This window comes from Aethina tumida, chromosome 2 (genome assembly GCF_024364675.1).
Source record: "Aethina tumida isolate Nest 87 chromosome 2, icAetTumi1.1, whole genome shotgun sequence".
Lineage (NCBI taxonomy): Eukaryota > Metazoa > Arthropoda > Insecta > Coleoptera > Nitidulidae > Aethina > Aethina tumida.
The window spans coordinates 37065100-37083472 of record NC_065436.1 but is presented as its reverse complement, the minus strand read 5'-3'; the positions used below and the strand labels follow the sequence as shown (position 1 = coordinate 37083472).

Genomic DNA, 18373 nt, shown 5'->3' with positions numbered 1-18373 from the left:
ATCTTGGCAAAATCTTTATTCATTTTTATACACATTTCACATGCATTTATTAAAATCCCTGAATGAATAATTGTTATTTAATCAAGATTTAATTTTAATTTTGTTTGTTGATTGTGGACTTCGGTACGTCTCTGGTCAAAACAGCGGGATTAATTGGACGAGTTTGCTTTTGGACTTGTCCAGACGTAGCGCCAGAAGAAGCAGCGGGTGTTTCAGAATCTTTGCTAGCTTCTCTAGATGGGCGTAAGTTTTGATTTTGGCCAGATTGGGGGCCGTGGTACACTCCTGCGTCTCCACCAATCAACTGAGGTTTTCTCGTGGTCGAACTGGCTTCTTGTGTGTCTCTAGCTGGACGTTTTTGTGCTGTTTGGGATCCGTGGTATACTCCAGCGTCTCCTCCGATCAAATGAGGTTTTTCAGTTGAAGATCCGGACGGTGCAGATCCGGTATCTCTAGCAGGACGTGAATTTTGATTTTGAGCAGATTGAGGTCCATGATAGACTCCCGCGTCTCCACCAATCAACTGTGGCTTTCTAGTTGTTGAACTAGCTTCTTGTGTGTCTCTGGCTGGACGTTTTTGAGCTGTCTGTGCCCCGTGGTATACTCCAGCGTCTCCTCCGATCAAATGAGGTTTTTCAGTTGAAGAACCGGACGGAGCAGATCCGGTATCTCTAGCAGGACGTGAATTTTGATTTTGAGCAGATTGAGGTCCATGATAGACTCCCGCGTCTCCACCAATCAACTGTGGCTTTCTAGTTGTTGAACTAGCTTCTTGTGTGTCTCTGGCTGGACGTTTTTGAGCTGTCTGTGATCCGTGGTATACTCCAGCGTCTCCTCCGATCAAATGGGGTTTTTCAGTTGAAGAACTGGACGGTGCGGATCCCGTGTCTCTAGCCGGGCGTGAGTTTTGGCTTTGAGATGCCTGGGGTCCGTGATATACTCCGGCGTCTCCTCCAATTAAATGGGGTTTTCCTGTAGTGGAACTCGCTTGAGTGTCTCTTGCTGGACGGTTTTGGGAGGGTTGAAGTAAAAGACCGTCGTTAGAGTGACTTGCTGGTTGAAGTGGTTGAACTTTTTGGTTTGTTTGGGACGAAGGCTACACCAAATAATTAGTAAAGTATATATTTTTACTGTTAAATAAACTTACCAATTGTCCAATAGTCGCTGGCAAGGTACTGATTTGTGGCTGTTGACCGTTTACAGCTGGAACTGAATCTTTTGTTTCAGTGGGAAAACAGTTAACTGTTACCACCGCAATTGCAAGTACCAAACATAAATTCTGTAAAAAATACAATTATTTTATTGTTACTTGTAAGTAAGTATAGAATAAGTGTACCTTAAACATGATTGCAAGACAACACAAAACTATACTGACTAAATCTAAAGCACCTCCTTTTTATATATTTGGAAGATCACATGGTCAGTACACAAACCAGATTGTGGGGATAATACAAAAGCAGCGTTAATTATTGTGAATCATATTCGCTAATAGATTGTATTAATATCGTTAAATTATTCAAAGGACGTACAGATTATAATATCACGTAAGTGTTCTTGTAACAAAGTAAAAAACCGCAATTTTAAAAACCATATGATGAATGTTTTCGTTCTGGAATAATAATAAAAATATAAACATCAATTATTTATGACCGTAAAAATATGTAAATTTGTTATACAACGCTCGTTTGAGTTTTTTCTCTATTACTAAAACGTATATTTGAAAACCAATTTTATATATATTTTATAACAATATTTTTATTATTTGTTTTCAAATATATTCCGACCAAAATATAGTAAAAAATTTTAAATACATCAGAGACATCTTTGAACACATTTTGAAAAAATAATTATGGTATTAGGAAATTTGGCAACCTTGTCAACTACCTAACCTAACCTCTTTATTATATTTGTAAACAACTTTATAACAAATCCATTCATGTCTTTTTACTTAAAACCACCCAGAGGACAGATAAATCTTCATAAATTAGAAGAATGTGTGACACAGCGTCTTTCTATATACGACAATATAAATCAGTTGGAAAACATTTCCCTCAGAAATTTCGATTGTGTTATCGAAGACAGCGGTTTAGATAGAACTGGTCATTTTTTATTTAGAATTCAAGCGATCTACAACTCTTCCTTCAAAGACATTTTTATTCATAAGGAGTGTGAACTGTTAAAACTAAGATTAGAATGTTATGAAGATACTGATTTTAGGCGTTTTATCAAAAAACTTTCACAAAAATCCAGGGAGTTATTAAAAAGTGAAGAATTTAGTGATGGTTTAAAACAATTTATTATATCACTTATAGAACTATGTTCGAAAATGTTAGAAAAAAATTATGTTGTTCATTTGAAGCAACATTCTAATAAGACCGAGTGTAAACAAATTTTATTTAATATTAATTATAATATTTGTCCTCTATTACTAACTAAAAACGAGTTTTCTTTAAGAAATGGATATTTACAAGTTCCTTGTTGTGCCAAAATAAAATTATTTCATGCTTTGTTTAATAGATTTCTTATTCTTGCAATAAATGAAATGAAAAATGGAATAGGGGTGTTTCACATTTTACAAGATACCCGCATTAAAAATGTTTTAAGTCTAATAAACAATCACTACTTTACCAATTGTAATAAAAGTTCACTATTTAAAATAAAAGACATCGAAAACGAATCGAAATTCTTTCCTTTATGTATGCAAGCTTTGTTTCAAAATCTGAAGAAAAACAACAGACTTTCACATAATGCAAGGTATTAAAAAATTGTAGTTATAAAATAGAAGTAATAACTTATCCTTTTTAGGTACGATTTTAGTTTGTTCCTGAAATGTTTGGGCGCATCAGTGTTAGAATCAATAAAGTTTTGGGAATTGATATATTCCAAAAAACATGCATCCTGTTCAACATGTACCCATAGTTGGCAAGAAAATGAAAGAAAGTATGTTTATGGGATACGACACATGTATGGTTTGGAAGGTGCTAGAAAAAACTATGAAATGAGGACTTGTCAATATTATCAGGTAAGAAAATGCAAAATATTCATAGACATAAATTTAAATATGGTTTGATGTTTATTACTATTCATGTCATGTCATATTGATTCTTCAAAAAAAACCTTTTAAATTATTTATTTATTACATGAGTGTTTCCAAGTAAAAATCTTATATCAACAATGGAAACCTCTTGTGTTAATTATTCTTTATTGCATTAAACATATTGACGGGAAAACGAGTGAATATTTGCCGAAACTATTACCATACGATCTACTCATAATATTTACACTTTGAATAAAGTATAAACATATCAAAACTAAGATTGTAATATTTATAATTATTATTTTAATAATTTTAAAAATTTCCGTTGGTTTATACCTTTGTTGTCTGCAAAACGAGTAGGCCAAAATAATTAGTATTACGCTAATAAATTACCGTTAACATCTATTTGAGTCAATAAATACATTAACGTTAAGTAGTGGTCAACATTGTTTGTTTATGTTCCATCTGTTATTAAAATTGTATTTATAAAATGTACCTTTAGAAAATATACTCTTTGTATATAAACATATTTTTTTTATATTCGTTTATTTTAAGAATTTGTCACTCTGTGCAAGAGACGAAGGCGGTTGTCCATTTAGACATTTCGACGACCATAATTTGAGACGGACTTTAAACAACATATTACCTTCAACCGATGAAATGGAAGTGATAATACACGAGAGGAAGGGAAGTCCTAATGAGGCTTGTAAACTTACCTTTCAAAGTTTATACAAACAATTTACCACCGAAGAGATTAACTTGAGCGATGTTTTTTTCGCCAATCCGGTGCAATATTTTGAGTTGTTGAAAAAATCCCAGTTTTAATGGATTATTTTATCAAATACATATACTGTACTCAATACGTTTAATTTATAATACAATATGTTCAGCAAAAAATATCTTATAATGAAAATTTATACTGATATTTGAGTGTGAAAAAATGGAATGTACGGGTCTAATTAAAATTCTTAAATAATCTACGTGCATTTTGATTACGCCTTTGATTCTTCACAACTTGCACTTTTCCTAATTTTCCAGACGTGTGTGCAACTTAATTAGTATGTAAAAGTAGTATATTAAGTACCAATCATCTTATTCACGGTGTAACCAGGGATTGAATAGGAGAGCAGCAGTATTATTATTGCCAAGCATAAAATGATTAGAATTTTTAATATCGTTCATTTGTAGTTGTTACTGGATTTGTCATTCTGTGCAAGAGGTGAGGGCGGTAGTCCTTTTAGACATTTCGACGACCATAATTTAAGACAGACTTTAAACATTTTACCTTCAACCGATGAAATGGAAGTGATAATACACGAGAGGAAGAGGAGTCCTAATGAGGCTTCCAAACTTACCTTTCAAAATTTATACAAACAATTTACCACCGAAGAGAGTACCTTGAACGAACTTTTTTTCGTCAATCCGGTGCAATATTTTGATGTTGAAAAAATTCCAGTTTTAATTGATTATTTTATTAAATACATAGACTGTACTCAATATGTTTAATTTATAATACAATATGTTCAGCAAAAAATATCTTACAATGATTAAATTTGTACTGATATTTGAGTCTGAAAAAATGGAATGTACGGGTCTAATTAAAATTCTTAAATAATCTACGTGCATTTTGATTACGCCTTTGATTCTTCACAACCTGAACTTTTCCTAATTTTCCAGACGTATGTGCAACTTGATAAGTATTTAAAAGTAGTATATTAAGCACCAATCATCTTTTTCACGGTGTAACCAGGAATTGAATAGAAGAACAGCAGTATTATTATTGCCAAGCCTAAAATGATTAGTATTTTTAATATCGTCCATTTGTAGTTGTGCCATAAAATGTATCTTATCGATTTGATTGGGTTCATGAACCACATAAATGAAGAATCTGGTCGACTGTAAAAATAAAATAATGAGAATTTTATTTTATTAAATGTTCATCATATTTACTTGGGCTTTTCTAGTGGATCAGGTTCATTTCGTCCTAAGCCTACTGGAATTTTTTCAGCTTCATCTTTGGTTAATAGGTGAATTTCAGCTTCCACTTTTCCGGTCAGTTCCATTTCCTCATTGTCCTTTTTAACGAAAAACGGCCACCAACCTTTCACTCTCTTCTGTTTAAATATATTCACCATTGGAACCGAACCGTCAGACTTTAACATGTTCAGCGTGCACAATTTCGATGACTTGGCTCCTCTGGGAAATCTGTTCAAATCCAACGTTATAGCACCTAAGAAATCGTCTGCGGAAAAATGATCTGCGTCCCAGACTTGCAGTTCGAGCCTTGCAGGTATTTTGCATTCAGTTTCGTCCCAAGAAAACAACGATTCTTTCCTAGATATTACGATTTTTTGTTCCGCAACCATGTAATCAAATGGAAACAGAAATCTCCAATTAAAGTTGCCCTCGCCGGTCAACGATCTGTAATGTATGTCCGTACACTGGCAATCTTCTGGTCCCTTTAACCACCTAAAAACCGACATCAAAACAAATAAAACGGTGAACAGTTGAATCAACAAAAAACCCACCCCTTCACATAAATATCGGACATCTTCTCTCCAGTAAAGAACGCATCATCCTCCAGCACAACGTCGTCGGTATTCCAGATAATGACGCGTAATTCGTAGCTCTTGGGTTTTCGGGGCGAAATATCTAAGGGTGGTCCGGGCAAGGGCATATCCATGGGGAACATGTCGACCCACATCTCCAGTTTACCCTGTTCGATCCCCGGCTTATCGGGGTTGTAAAGGGGTCGCGTTTCTACGTGTTCCGGCACTAAATGGCATCCAATCTTCGGAAACTCGTGCCACCTATTTAAGAATCGGTTTATAATATTCTGTTTTTCATAAGGGATCATTTAACGTTCGTTACCTGTGAAGGACTGCAAGAGCCATGTGTTCTTCCGCTTCGCGTGATTTATAAAAGTCAACATCGTCGCAGGTGATGGAGAAAATTTGTTTTCCAACTTTAACCTGACCATCGCTGTAAATTGGAACTTCGACTTTGGCGTCTTTGCAAAGTTTGGCCAATATTTGAGTCGGTTTCATTGCGTCTCTCCATGCGTTATAACCTTGCCTATATATAATAATGTATTAAACATGAGTCAAATTGTAGTAAATAATGAGGGAGAATAAAGTTTATAAACCTCAGAACTTGGTTCAGAAGGTTGTGTACAATAACTTTTGGTACAATGCGGCCTTTGAGACTTTCTGTTTGTCTTGTTACAGCGGAATTACACTACACCGTATTTATATTCAATTTTTGATGAAGGATAATATAATGAAAGGGAGAAAGAGAAATGGATGTTACTAACTCCTCGTATTTTTCTGGAAGTCCGCAGGTCGCCCGGTGTCTGCTGTAGAATCTGTTTTCGAGGTCGATTTTCGTTTCCCCGACCATGTCGTCTGATCCTACCAAATCCCAATCGTAAATTTGCACCGTCAATAGCGAATCCTGTGGGAACGTCGCCTCAATTTCGAAACATCTGAATCAAAAACGAGTAGTGCATTATCATAAAATACGTATTTTATGAGCCATTAAAAAGTTCCGTATAATGGTTTTAGTTTGTGAATGTGTTTTGTATGAATCGAAATATATAGGAAATGTATAGTATAAAAGCAAAGGACGAAAAGAGTTGAAGTCATAGTGATGAAGTGAACAAATTAACAAATAATATTTCAATGTAAAAGCTAATTCATTTTTCAACGTTATAAATTTTAATTATATTATTTAAATGAACTTACTTTCCAAATATTGGATTGAGTTGTTTGGAAATGTAGTTGTCTTTATCACTGATTCGTTTGGACCCCAGCTGAAGAACAATATAAGGATCGGCTTTACCATTGAGATCCATCGGATGCAAATCGTTGGCTTTGACAATATAAACTCTAACCAAAACTCTGATAGGATCGTTCGAGGGTAAACCTTGGAAAAATCCAAATTGAGGATCAAAACCCATGATTGTTCTGTCCTCTATGTCTTTTGGAAGCGGCCACTTGTATACTTTTATTGCCCCCTAACGCAAACCAATGTTTTATTCGTTAGTTAATAAATGTTTGAGCAACCAACCTTAAAGTACCCAACAACTCGACTTTCATCCTCGAAGTCTTCGCCAGTCTTTTTTCCTCTGTAAAGTTCGAAAGTGTGTAACCACTCTTTAAATTCGTTATATTCCGGTTTTGCTTCCAGTTCAGTCGGAAACACCTAAAAATTCTTATCGTACAAGCAGAATATAACCCAATAAAATTGTATAGTTTTACGTTGCACAAAACAGGTTTGTATTTGGCTCTCTTCCTGACACTCTTCGGACTGATCCTCGCCGCGAATCTGGATGCGGTGGCGGCCGTTTTAAACCCAAACCTCTTCTTGTACTCGTTCCCTGGACTTTTGTCTGAACTGTTTCCGGATTGAGGATCGTCGTCCACGCAACTCAACAAGTTACCATTGTGATTTACTCTTTTGGCCTCCTTCGATTCGTCTATCATTCGTTCAACGGACGCGAAGTATTTCGTCCACCAGTCCTTGCTTCCCTCTTCGTCGTCCACGTCGTCGTCGATGCTGTACTTTCTTTTCTTGTTTACGTCTGGTTTCGGCTAATGGAATTTTCATTCATTAATAGGTTGATGGGTTTTGAAACTTCGTCGACTTACTTTGGGTGTTTCGTGAGTCCCATAACCGATCGATACGGAAATATCCTTGGGAAGGAGAGGACTCTTTTCTTTGTCGTTGCACAATAATGTCACATTGCTCTGGAGATTCGCGTTCACATTACAATCCATCGTTTTCAATTGATTCAGCGACCTTTTTCTTTCGTCCGCCTCCCTGTCTCTCTTCGTGTAAGGATGGTAAATGTATTTTTGCACCGAATTTATCATATGCGTTCCCACGAGAGTGTACCTGCCAAAGCTGCGACAATCGACCGCTCTTATCGTCAACGGGGGACGATACAATTCTTGTTCGGGAAGATCCAGATCGAGAAACTTCACGGGAGTAACGAAATTCGGATTTTTGCGGTAGTTTTGGATGATTGAAGAGGAAAGGATGTGGCCGGAACACTCGATATCCACACGGGGTTTGTCAACCGTCAACAGATGGATTCGTTTCAGGTCTCTCAAACCCCAGAACAGAACTTCGATTCTATACCGAGCCAGTGTCGGTCTGATACCTATAAAAATTAATTTTAAATTACGAAACACGCAAAAACTTATCTACCTCTCGGAACCGGTAACAATGGAGTAACATCCTTGGGATCGGTGTCCTTGTAAATTGGAATTTCCTTCGGATGCGGTAGTCCCGGCAGTGATTCCCCACCTTCGTTCGGGATTTCGAGTAGTTCGAAAGCGGCCAAAAGTTCGCCCGCGTGATCGGTCCCGCGACTGATCGCAAACCATTCCAATGACGGCGGAAATCTGGGTTTCGAGTATGTTTCGTCCGACAACTTGACGTGCGGCTTCGCGAGAGCACGTCCGATAAATTCCGATTTACCCACCTTATCTTGGTCGAAGATTTCGATTATTATTGCCGGCGGATCTCGTTTTATTTCCTCGGCCTCGCCGTAAATTAGGATTTCGTTGAAGATCATCAGTTCATCCCAAGTTGGACTCAACGTCTCGTCAATTACCTAAGTATACAAAAGGAAAACAAACAGTTTCGATACAGTTTACCTTAATTTCAGCTTCAATAACTCAATTTAACAAGTTTTGAAAGTCAAACTTGAAAGCTTCCACCACGATATGCGAACTTGACGGTTTAAACTTTGTTGAACGAAATTCAAAATCAATTTTCTAGTCGTTTAGCCTCCGGATTTATACCCAACGATGTTTTTTTCACGAAGGCTTAAACAAACATTTCAGCCACGTATTGAGGGTTAATTGTGTTGACTTTTGATGTTTTTACAAAAGCGACTGTTTTATCTGAAGTAATATTCGTGAATGTAAGGCGATAAACGAAGCAGCTTTTCCGCATTTTGTAAATAGTTTCTTTATAGGAACAAAGTGGTCAAAGACATATTTATAGCCATATTGAAAGATAAAACGTAAATATTTAGACTACTTTAAAAATTGTAAAAAAAATAATATCTACTTGTGTGGTTTTGCTGAATTCCCCGGCGATAATTCGGGCAAAAGGATCAGAAAGTCCAGAAGCATCACTACCAATAAGAGACCGAGCCTGATAAATGTGAGCCCTGAGTTGAAACACCTGAAACAGCGAATTAATCAATAATTAAAATTATAACTAATTACTCAGACACCATTTATGTAGTCTAATTAAGTGGTTTTCGTCCGTCGCTCGTTCATATTAAAACGAAGGATGTGGAGGATAGCTTGAGAAGAGAAACGTCTAAGGGTTACTGTGAGTGTAAAATGTGAGATGGTTTGGTATTACGTTAAGTAGTTTATCAAAGTTGGTCTGTTAAATTAATTATTAATTAAACATTAATGGTATAATCAAAATTTTAATATTAAATTTTAATATGATTACTAATAACCAGTTGAATAATAAATAAGTTATCGGACATCAATAAACTTAGTCATATAGTCAAATGATTTAAGTCCCTTAAAGAACCGCTCGACCACCGTTTAAACTCACGTGTTTGTCGACATAGTGAATAATGGATGGCGGCAATGCCCGGGGTCGATCGACGTTCCGGATCTCCTGGGTGATCTCGTAGCCCCTCCGTATACCGTTGATGAAGTTCTTCTTGTGCTTCAACATCCCCAGCCACAGGTAAATCTGCAGTTTACAGGGGATCGTCCAGCCGCTAGGCCCCGTTCCCTTTTTTCCTGGTAACTGTTTTTCATTTTATGTATAAATAATGTGTTAGTTAATTAATATTTATTAATGATTTACTTTGAGGAACATGTTCTGGACTTTTCCGCAATCCTTTCCGCATTCCTCGTCGACGATGGAATAGATGATGTCCCTAGCGGGAATCCTTTGATATGCCTGTCGCTTTCCGCCGCTGATTATCCAGAGGAAAACGTCTGGAAGCGCGTGTTGAGGCTGAAATGTTCATTCCGGTGCAGCGAACACACAGAATTGCAAATACATTTTCTATCGCTACATGTTTTCCGTGTTTCGATCGAAATGATTTTTCTACCGTAAAATATTTCTATTTTATCATGCATTTAAAATTAAATTCTTAGTTGTTATTAAAACATTTACGTTTGTTATAAATTTAACATGGAGACTTACGTCTTCTGTGAGAAATTTGAGTTTGTGCAAGTAACTCTGCGCTGTTTTATATCGTTCTTTAAACGAACTCTTGGTGACCAGAGCTCGTAAATTCCTGCTTGATGTGCCGATGTTCTCCTGTAATAAAATACAAGGGCGGAAGTTATTACTTATTTACACACTAATTCAAAAAAGCTCCTCCTTTATCTTGCTTTTCGTTCTCGGTTTTATTAACATGTATAATAATGAAATTGTTTAATTCATTTAGGAACAGAAATTGACCTGATTTTATTGTTTTGTTCCGGACGCAAATACTGATTTATATTCCTGATTAGTACGTACGAAACCCACACAACGGCTTATTTCCAATCTTGGCAAGCGCAACGATGCCTTCGAGTCTGTCCTCAGTTAGGTTTGAAATCATTCGAATTTCTTCTCTGAACTTCTGCCCAAATAAAAAATCCCCTTGTTTTATTTCCTCATTTATTAAATTATTCACTATAGATGGGAATTTATAGGGGTAATTAAAAATATTCTAAAGCTCAAGTTCAATTTTCCATTTGTGAACCAGAATTTTCATTAATTTCTATGCCTGATTCTGGAAATATAATTGTATTATTCTGACCTTGTGGTTTTGAGTCTATAAATTAATTTGAGCGAGTAAATATTTAATGATAGAATGAAAGGGTTGGATAATTAAATTCATTTTTTATATTTTCATAAGAATATGATACGTTATGAAATACATATAAAATTCTAAAAATTATGTTTTTGAATAAATATTGGATTAATTTAACGTAAATTTTCATTTTGGTTTACTTTTCAGGAACATATTAAATATTGTAATATTAAAATGGGAAATATTGGAGAATGTGAATTTGTTATTCAAAAATATTATAATTCAGTTCTTATTTATTGTTATTTTAATTTGAAAATATTACACATTTGACTATAGATTACAATAAAACGTTAACACATTCTTAGTTTTATCAATAATTAGAATAAGTCCTCTCAGTTAGGTCTCAAATCATTCGAATTTTTTCTCTGACCTTCTGACCAAATAAAAAATCCCTTTGTTTAATTTCCTCATTAATTATATTATTCACTATAGATGGGAAATTATAGAGGTAATTGAAAATACTCTAAAGCTCAAGTTCAATTTTCCATCTGTGAACCGGAATTTCAATTAATTTCTATGCCTGTTTGTGGAAATATAATTGTATTATTTCTGACCTTGCAGTTTTATGTCTATAAATTAATTTAAGCGAGTAAATATTTAATGATAGACTGAAATGAAAGGGTAATTGAATTGATTCTTATATTTACATAAAAATATGATACGTTATGAAATACATATAAAATACTAAAAATTATTTATTTGAAAAAATGTTGGATTATTTTAACATTAATTTTCATTTTGGTTTTCTTTTCAGGAACATATTAAATATTTTAATGTTAAAATGGAAAATATTGGAGAATGTGAATTTGTTATTCAATAATATTATAAATTCAATTCTTATTTATTGTTATTTTAATTTGAAAATATTACACATTTGCCTGTTGATAACAATAAAACTGTGACACATTCTTAGTTTTATAATTAATTAGAACAAGTCTCTCAATTAGGTCTCAAATCATTCGAATTTCTTCTCTGTCCTTCTGACCAAATAAATAAAATCCCTTTGTTTTATTTCCTCATTAATTAAATTATTCACTATAGATGGGAAATTATAAGGGTAATTGAAAATATTCTGAAGCACAAGTTTAATTTTCCATCTGTGAAACGGAAATCCATTAATTTCTATGCCTGATTGTGGAAATATAATTATATTATTTCTGGCCTTGTGGTTTTACGCCTTTAAATTAATTTAACCGAGTAAATATTTAATGATAAATTGAAAGGAATTGGTAATTGAATTCATTTCTTATATTTACATAAGAATATGATACATTATGAAATACATATAAAATCCTAAAAATTATTTGTGTTAATAAATATTGGATTAATTTAACATTAATTTTCATTTTGATTTACTTTTCAGGAACATCTTAAATATTTTAATATTACAATGGAAAATTGGGGAATGCGAATTTATTATTCAGAAATATTATAAATTCAGTTCTTATTTATTGTTATTTTAATTTGAAAATATTACACATTTGCCTGTTGATAAGAATAAAACTGTGACACATTCTTAGTTTTATTATTAATTAGAACAAGTCACGACATTTGTTCAAGTATAAAATCTCAATAACTACACGAATTCCACAAGAAAATTACTGTTTCATTTTAAGTGTTTCCACTCGTCCATTTTTACGACTTAGTAATAATTTATTAACAAGTGAAATAACTTTTTTGTACTACGTTTTAAATTAGCTAATATGTTTAAAAATGGCGAATGCGCCAATATGTATTCTCAAATAATATTATAAACAGATAAGTTAGTTGTTGAAAGGATGAAAGGAAATGATTAATTTCGACTTACGATTTCTCTTTGACAAAGTTTCAGGTGCTCCTTATCGAGTTTCGTTTTCCCAGTCCCAGGTCCAGTTTGTCCGGCCTTTGATAAAGTTACGTATTTCGCACATCCGATGGACAAATCCTCTAAAACTTGTTTCAGGTGAAACTCTATATCCGGATCGTCAGACTCTATCGCCGTATTCACCTCCGATAATCCTTCGTCCTATTCGCAAACGCAAATGCGGAAATTATAAGTCCGGAACATAAAGTTAAAAAGAATTTTTAACGTACCAGTTTCTCGGTAATTTTGGCGATCATGTTCGAATTATACATTCGTTTGCGATAATCCGCCCAAACTGATCGGATGTGCATGCACGGTTTGTTGTCCCAATAAGGTAGAAAGTAGTAGAGTTTGTCGTGTGTCATCGGTTTCGTTGGGGTTGTGGTGCTTTGCCAGGAACCGCTATCAGAACTTACCACTTCTGAAATAATCGCAATTCTTTACTTTCACAAGAATAGCAATAATCGTTTGGGAAATGAGTTTTTCCGTTGAAATGATCAGATCTAAGGGAACATATAGAACTGAACTTTCAGATCAGTGATCTACGAAATTAGCCGTAAAGCAAAAAACAATAAACCAGACACAAACAAATATCCTGTCGTAGACATTAATTCGTCCTCGTTTCGTTGTTAACTCACCCAATTCGTCACTGTCCGAATCGTAGTGTTCACGTGCAGACTCGTTGTGTCCGTCGATCGCGTTCCCCGCGTTCCCGATGCTTATTTCGAAATAAACCGGTTTGTCTCCCAGTTTTTTGTCGATCATGGACGCGTCTAAAATGGTAGCGAACAGGAAGAATTCCTCATTTTTCGCGTACGACGCTTCGTTCACTGGAACCGTCGGTTCAATTTCAACCGCTGCAGGAGCCAAATCGATGCTGTCCGTTATTTCCGTTCGGATCGAGATCAATAATCTAGCTCTGAAACAAAGACCAATTTATTATTTATCATTTCGAAACCCATATTATTTTAAATGAAATTGAATGAATATTTTATATTATTTTGTATATATTTCGTATTTTCTGTTTTGAATTTTTTGTATCATTTTGTATTATATTTGTTATTTTTTTGTATTATTTTGTATTTAACAATAATTTGTAATAATAATAATAATTTGTAATAATTTGTGATAATTTGTAATCTGTAATAGTTTGTAATTTGCAATAATTTGTAATAACGTGTAATAATTTGCTATAATTTGTAATAATTTGCAATAATTTGTAATAATTTGTAATAATTTGTAATAATGTGTAATAATTTGTAATAATTTGCAATAATTTGTAATAATTTGTAATATTTTGTAATATTTGAAATAATTTGTAGTAATAATTCGTAATAATAATTTGCAATAATAATTTGTAATTAACAATAATTTGTAATAATAATAATAATTTGTAATAATTTGTGATAATTTGTAATGATTTGTAACAATTTGTAACAATGTAATTTGTAATTTGTAATTTATAATTTTATATTTTATATAGGTCTATTTTTCGCCCACCTGTAGGAAACTCCTTCTCCAAGTCCAGTGTTGAGGCTGGAGTGTTCGTCGATAAGTGTGTAGTCTCGCGTCGAACCGTAAAGGTGAATAAATGAAGGACCGAACGTGGGCAGAAATCCTGAAAACCGCACCGACACAACATTTTTGTCACGTATCATTGAATTTTCTCCAAATGTTTCGGGGATTTCGCTAAATTGTCCTCTAATTATTATCATCCTTTTCGCCTTTGACCTTAATTAAAACATTTTATCAGGTTGTTCCACGTAAGGACAATTGAAGCGACCCCCAAATTATACCTGCAACTCTCACCCTTCTCTCCATCATTGGAAATAGTTTTGAGGTCGATGAAATGCGTTCCTATAACCGTCGGTTTGACCGGATCGTTGTCCCGCAGCTGGATCTTGATCCTCTGACACAGCGGCGGGAACATTTCGGTGAAGACGAGCTGCTCGTTCCAAACTGGCGCGTAGCTGCTCTTCTTCACGCTCGTTTTACCCTGCCAACATTTTCGTCAAGTGTTCGGAATTAAATTAGTACGGAAATGCTTACGGTTAATCCCGCGAAGGATACTTGCACGTAAGGATCGACCAAGTCGCTTAGTTCGCCCGTAAAAGCCTTTTTCACGTTCGCCATTAACGACGAGTTCATTTTTGGTAGACCGTCAGCTCTGTAAATTTTTACGATGAATCGCGCTCTTTGTCGGTCGGTTGGCACTCCATCGGGAAGCAGCAAGTTCCTATAATTTAACATTTCTCCATTGTATAGGACATGAAGTTAACAAAACAGTTATAATTCGAATTAGAACCGACAATAAGACAGAGTAATAGCATTTCGGTTGAATAATGTCTATTCCCAGGACAACTAACAACTTTCTACAAACAGGATAAGTTATCTCGTTCCCCGTCTTATACCAACCCGCGGGAATCGTTCCCGATGTGTACAGGATTATCCTAAGGAATTATTCAGGAGGATTGTTTATTAAATTTGTCACATTGAAAATACGATTTTCAATTTAAGTTTATTCCAGTTTTTATATTTAACTACAGTCGACTCTTGTTAATTCAAATTCGAGGGACTCTTAAAATATTACAATTTATTGAGTGTTTGAAATATCAAATGGTTCGAAATTTTTGGGAGAACAGATATAAAACTTCGAATTATTGAGTGTTGATAATCAATTATTATTTATTAACTGCTATTCTTTAAGAACGTGCATATATGTACTATCGTATGCATAAGTGGTCTGCCACTTCATTGACGTCAGGCGGTATACGGTCACATTCTGTATTACCGTGCACTGCCTACTCCACACCACATCGTAAGACGAGATTCCCAAACGTGTTGTCGATTTAATGTGAATTGTTATTGCGAATAGAAGTCAACAAATATGAATCTAAACAAAGAAACGCGTATGTGAATAATTTTCCTTAAAAAAGAAGGGAAAAAGTGAATTTTTTTTGTAGCGAAGGAAGAGAACCTCTAAATATGGTTTAATGTTTTAGGTATTTTAATTTAAAAAATTGTTATTGCAAATTAATGTTCCGTATAATAAAATAAATACAATTTAGTGATTATAAAATGAATTGGGAAACCCTATTAAGATTTAAGAATCGAATCGAAACTCGACGTGAAATTTATGAATTATATGTCATATTAATTTCAAAATATGTATCAACAACAATGTTGGAGATTCGCAGCCAGTTTCTTATATTCAATTTTAATAATGAAAAAGACAAAAACACTTGTTTACTTCGCAGCTAATATAAACAGCAGTAACGTTCCGAATACAAAATACACACTTACACAGAAATAATTATAAAATTGAATAGTATAAATAATTTTTTAAAAATCCATTGTTGATAAAAATATATCAAAATATTGAAAGTATAAAATAATTTTAAAAATCAGGTAATTCACATAATTTAGTCATTCTATTTATTCATTTATTTTTTTATCAAATTTCTAAATATTTGTATAATATTACGTACAGAATCTCATAAACAATTTAAATAAATAAAAAAGTACAAAATATGCGTAACTGAACCAAAGTGATATTTTTGAATTCACAGATCCAAATTCTGATTTCGTCGCTTTTTACAACGAAATGTATGTTATATAGTTAATAACTATTGATACTTTAAGTAATTGTCGTATATCGTTAAATTTCAACTCATAGGCACGAACAAGTTCTAATTATTCGATGTTTTTTATTATATTTGTTCATAACATTCAAAATTTTTTAATATGCACTATTTTACGTTTAGTAAATACTTGGTTTTGTTATGAAAATAGTTTATTTTATTTCATGTATGTAATATTTTTATAATAATATATTTTTAAAACATATCACATTAGCTCAAATACTAATTTAAATCATTTTTAAAATAATTCAAAATAATATTAATTAAGAATATTTTAATATTTGTTAATTATTTAATCGCTTTAAATATTGTAATTATTATAATAATTTCAACAAAACACAAAAAAAATATTCTCTGAATAAAAGCTAAAATTAGTTAATAATTTGACGTATTTCAATCCTTGCAGTCCTGTTTATAATATAAAATGTTATTCTGTAATTTCGATACACTTCAGGCAGTGTCAAAACTTATACTAATTCAGTTTTTGAACCAAAACGATGAACGGTAACAGAATGTGACGGTCGAGGTCAAGCGCTTCGGAAAGTGGCAGACCACTTATGCATCCGATAGTACATATTCATAATGTGAATTAATTAATTTTTCGAAAGAACTCTGTTATATTGGTTTGCTTCAAAGCACATTGCTTCTGCTCAGACTTCGTTTTGTAGATAGAAGCTTTGTAAGGTTTCGAATGAGGTTCTTGCTTCCTTAACGGACACCTCCGCCAAAGATTCTGATGTATCGTCCTCATCTTCATCGTTGCTTTTTTCATTTGTATCTGTCGCAGATAAAATTTTGCTATCGGTTAGTGAACTTGAGGCAGCAACATCTTCCTCCACTAGAATAGTATCGGAAAAACTCACACCGCTGATGGTAACTAGTGGATCTATTGCTAGTTATTCATCATCCGTAATTATTGGAAGATTTTCCTGATCTTCTTTTATGAAACCAGATTTTGTGAAGCAGTAGAGAATCGTTAGGAGTGTTACAGCTCTCCATGCCTTGTCAATCAGTAAAATGGCCATCAGAACTATGATATTCGCTGCATTTCGAGAGGTTGCAAAACGAGTTTTACAATTTTTTTGCGACGTCTTAAAATTATGGATGATCCCTTGCTCCAATGGTTGCAATTTGGATGTTATATTCGGCGGAAAGAAATAGGGTTCTACGTTGGACAATGTAGGAGGACCGTTGGGGACAGTGCAATTGTCTAAAAAGAGTAAAATTTTCCGCTTTTGTCGTTTCATGCCCCCATAAACTGTTAAAAGCCAATTGTTAAAATGTTCTGTCGTCATTCATGCTTTTTTGTTATCACGATAATCAGTAAGAAACAATTTCACTCCTTTGAAACATCACGGTTTCATTGCTTTTCGTATCACTAAGGGTTTAAGTTTTTCCGACTCGTCCACATTTTCTACAAGTAAAACTGTCAATCTTTATTTACAATGTTTTCCCCCATGACAAGTTTTCGCTAATAGACATTTTTTGTCCTCTACTCTATCTTAGCCAAATGACCAGGCTTTCTTCCAGACGAGGAAATTCACCTTTAGTAGTTCTTTTCCGGACTCCAGCACTTTGACCAGCATCAATTTTCTCCTTGTGCTTTATTATGGTTGAGAGAGTACTCAGAGGATTCTTAAATTTTTTTGCAACATCGCTTTTCTTCTCACCTCCCTTTAGTTTTTCGATTAACTACTTCTTTTCAGCAATCGTCAAGCATTTATACTTTTTAGGACTCATAACTAACACAAACTTATGTTTAATCTGTATACAACCAGCGAAAGAGCAACAGTAACTGAAACATAACTAAACAAACCAATTCGTGATAACTTTGAATTATAGAGAGGTTCGAATTATCAAAGGTTTGAATTAACAAGAGTCGTCTGTATTGCATAATGTGAATTCTTTAATTATTCTTGTATTCTATACACAATTAATAAACTAACACAATTTTAAATCAACTTATAATTAGTAAAATAGATTTAGTAATTTTTCAAACA

General features: G+C 33.8%; 3 protein-coding genes across 4 annotated transcripts in view; 1 reads left to right on the top strand and 2 right to left on the bottom strand.

Moving 5' to 3' along the window:
- Position 1: 1 nt before the first annotated feature.
- Positions 2–1360, bottom strand: LOC109594060 (uncharacterized). Its single transcript, XM_020009221.2, has 3 exons — positions 1337–1360; positions 1148–1279; positions 2–1096 (listed from the first exon to the last, which is right to left on the bottom strand). The coding sequence occupies exons 1-3, from the start codon at positions 1343–1345 to the stop codon at positions 95–97; spliced, it is 1143 nt and encodes a 380-aa protein (XP_019864780.1). The 5' UTR covers positions 1346–1360; the 3' UTR covers positions 2–94.
- Positions 1361–1902: 542 nt separating this feature from the next.
- On the top strand, positions 1903–4565 carry LOC109594075 (uncharacterized). Of its 2 annotated transcripts, none has more exons than XM_049963546.1 (3): positions 1903–2754; positions 2806–3022; positions 4226–4565. In XM_049963546.1, exons 1-3 carry the CDS (start codon positions 1937–1939, stop codon positions 4541–4543), a joined length of 1353 nt encoding a protein of 450 aa, XP_049819503.1. In that variant the 5' UTR covers positions 1903–1936; the 3' UTR covers positions 4544–4565. The 2 variants fall into 2 exon arrangements, with proteins under 2 accessions (XP_049819503.1, XP_019864798.2); XM_020009239.2 differs by lacking the exon at positions 4226–4565 and adding an exon at positions 3593–4015.
- Positions 4566–4731: 166 nt separating this feature from the next.
- LOC109594110 (otoferlin) overlaps positions 4732–18373 on the bottom strand; it is a 33274-nt gene continuing 19632 nt past the window's right edge. Inside the window, exons 10-29 of the mRNA XM_049963544.1 lie at positions 14782–14968; positions 14542–14728; positions 14233–14350; positions 13371–13651; positions 12963–13153; positions 12697–12894; positions 10232–10348; positions 9887–10039; positions 9626–9826; positions 9119–9235; positions 8249–8657; positions 7687–8201; positions 7297–7629; positions 7106–7240; positions 6781–7052; positions 6351–6521; positions 5909–6112; positions 5566–5847; positions 4988–5506; positions 4732–4933 (exon numbers count right to left, since the gene is read on the bottom strand). Of these exons, the coding sequence (XP_049819501.1) occupies positions 4753–4933; positions 4988–5506; positions 5566–5847; positions 5909–6112; positions 6351–6521; positions 6781–7052; positions 7106–7240; positions 7297–7629; positions 7687–8201; positions 8249–8657; positions 9119–9235; positions 9626–9826; positions 9887–10039; positions 10232–10348; positions 12697–12894; positions 12963–13153; positions 13371–13651; positions 14233–14350; positions 14542–14728; positions 14782–14968 (4771 nt within the window). The 3' untranslated portion in view covers positions 4732–4752. The remainder of the gene's footprint in view (positions 4934–4987; positions 5507–5565; positions 5848–5908; positions 6113–6350; positions 6522–6780; positions 7053–7105; positions 7241–7296; positions 7630–7686; positions 8202–8248; positions 8658–9118; positions 9236–9625; positions 9827–9886; positions 10040–10231; positions 10349–12696; positions 12895–12962; positions 13154–13370; positions 13652–14232; positions 14351–14541; positions 14729–14781; positions 14969–18373) is intronic.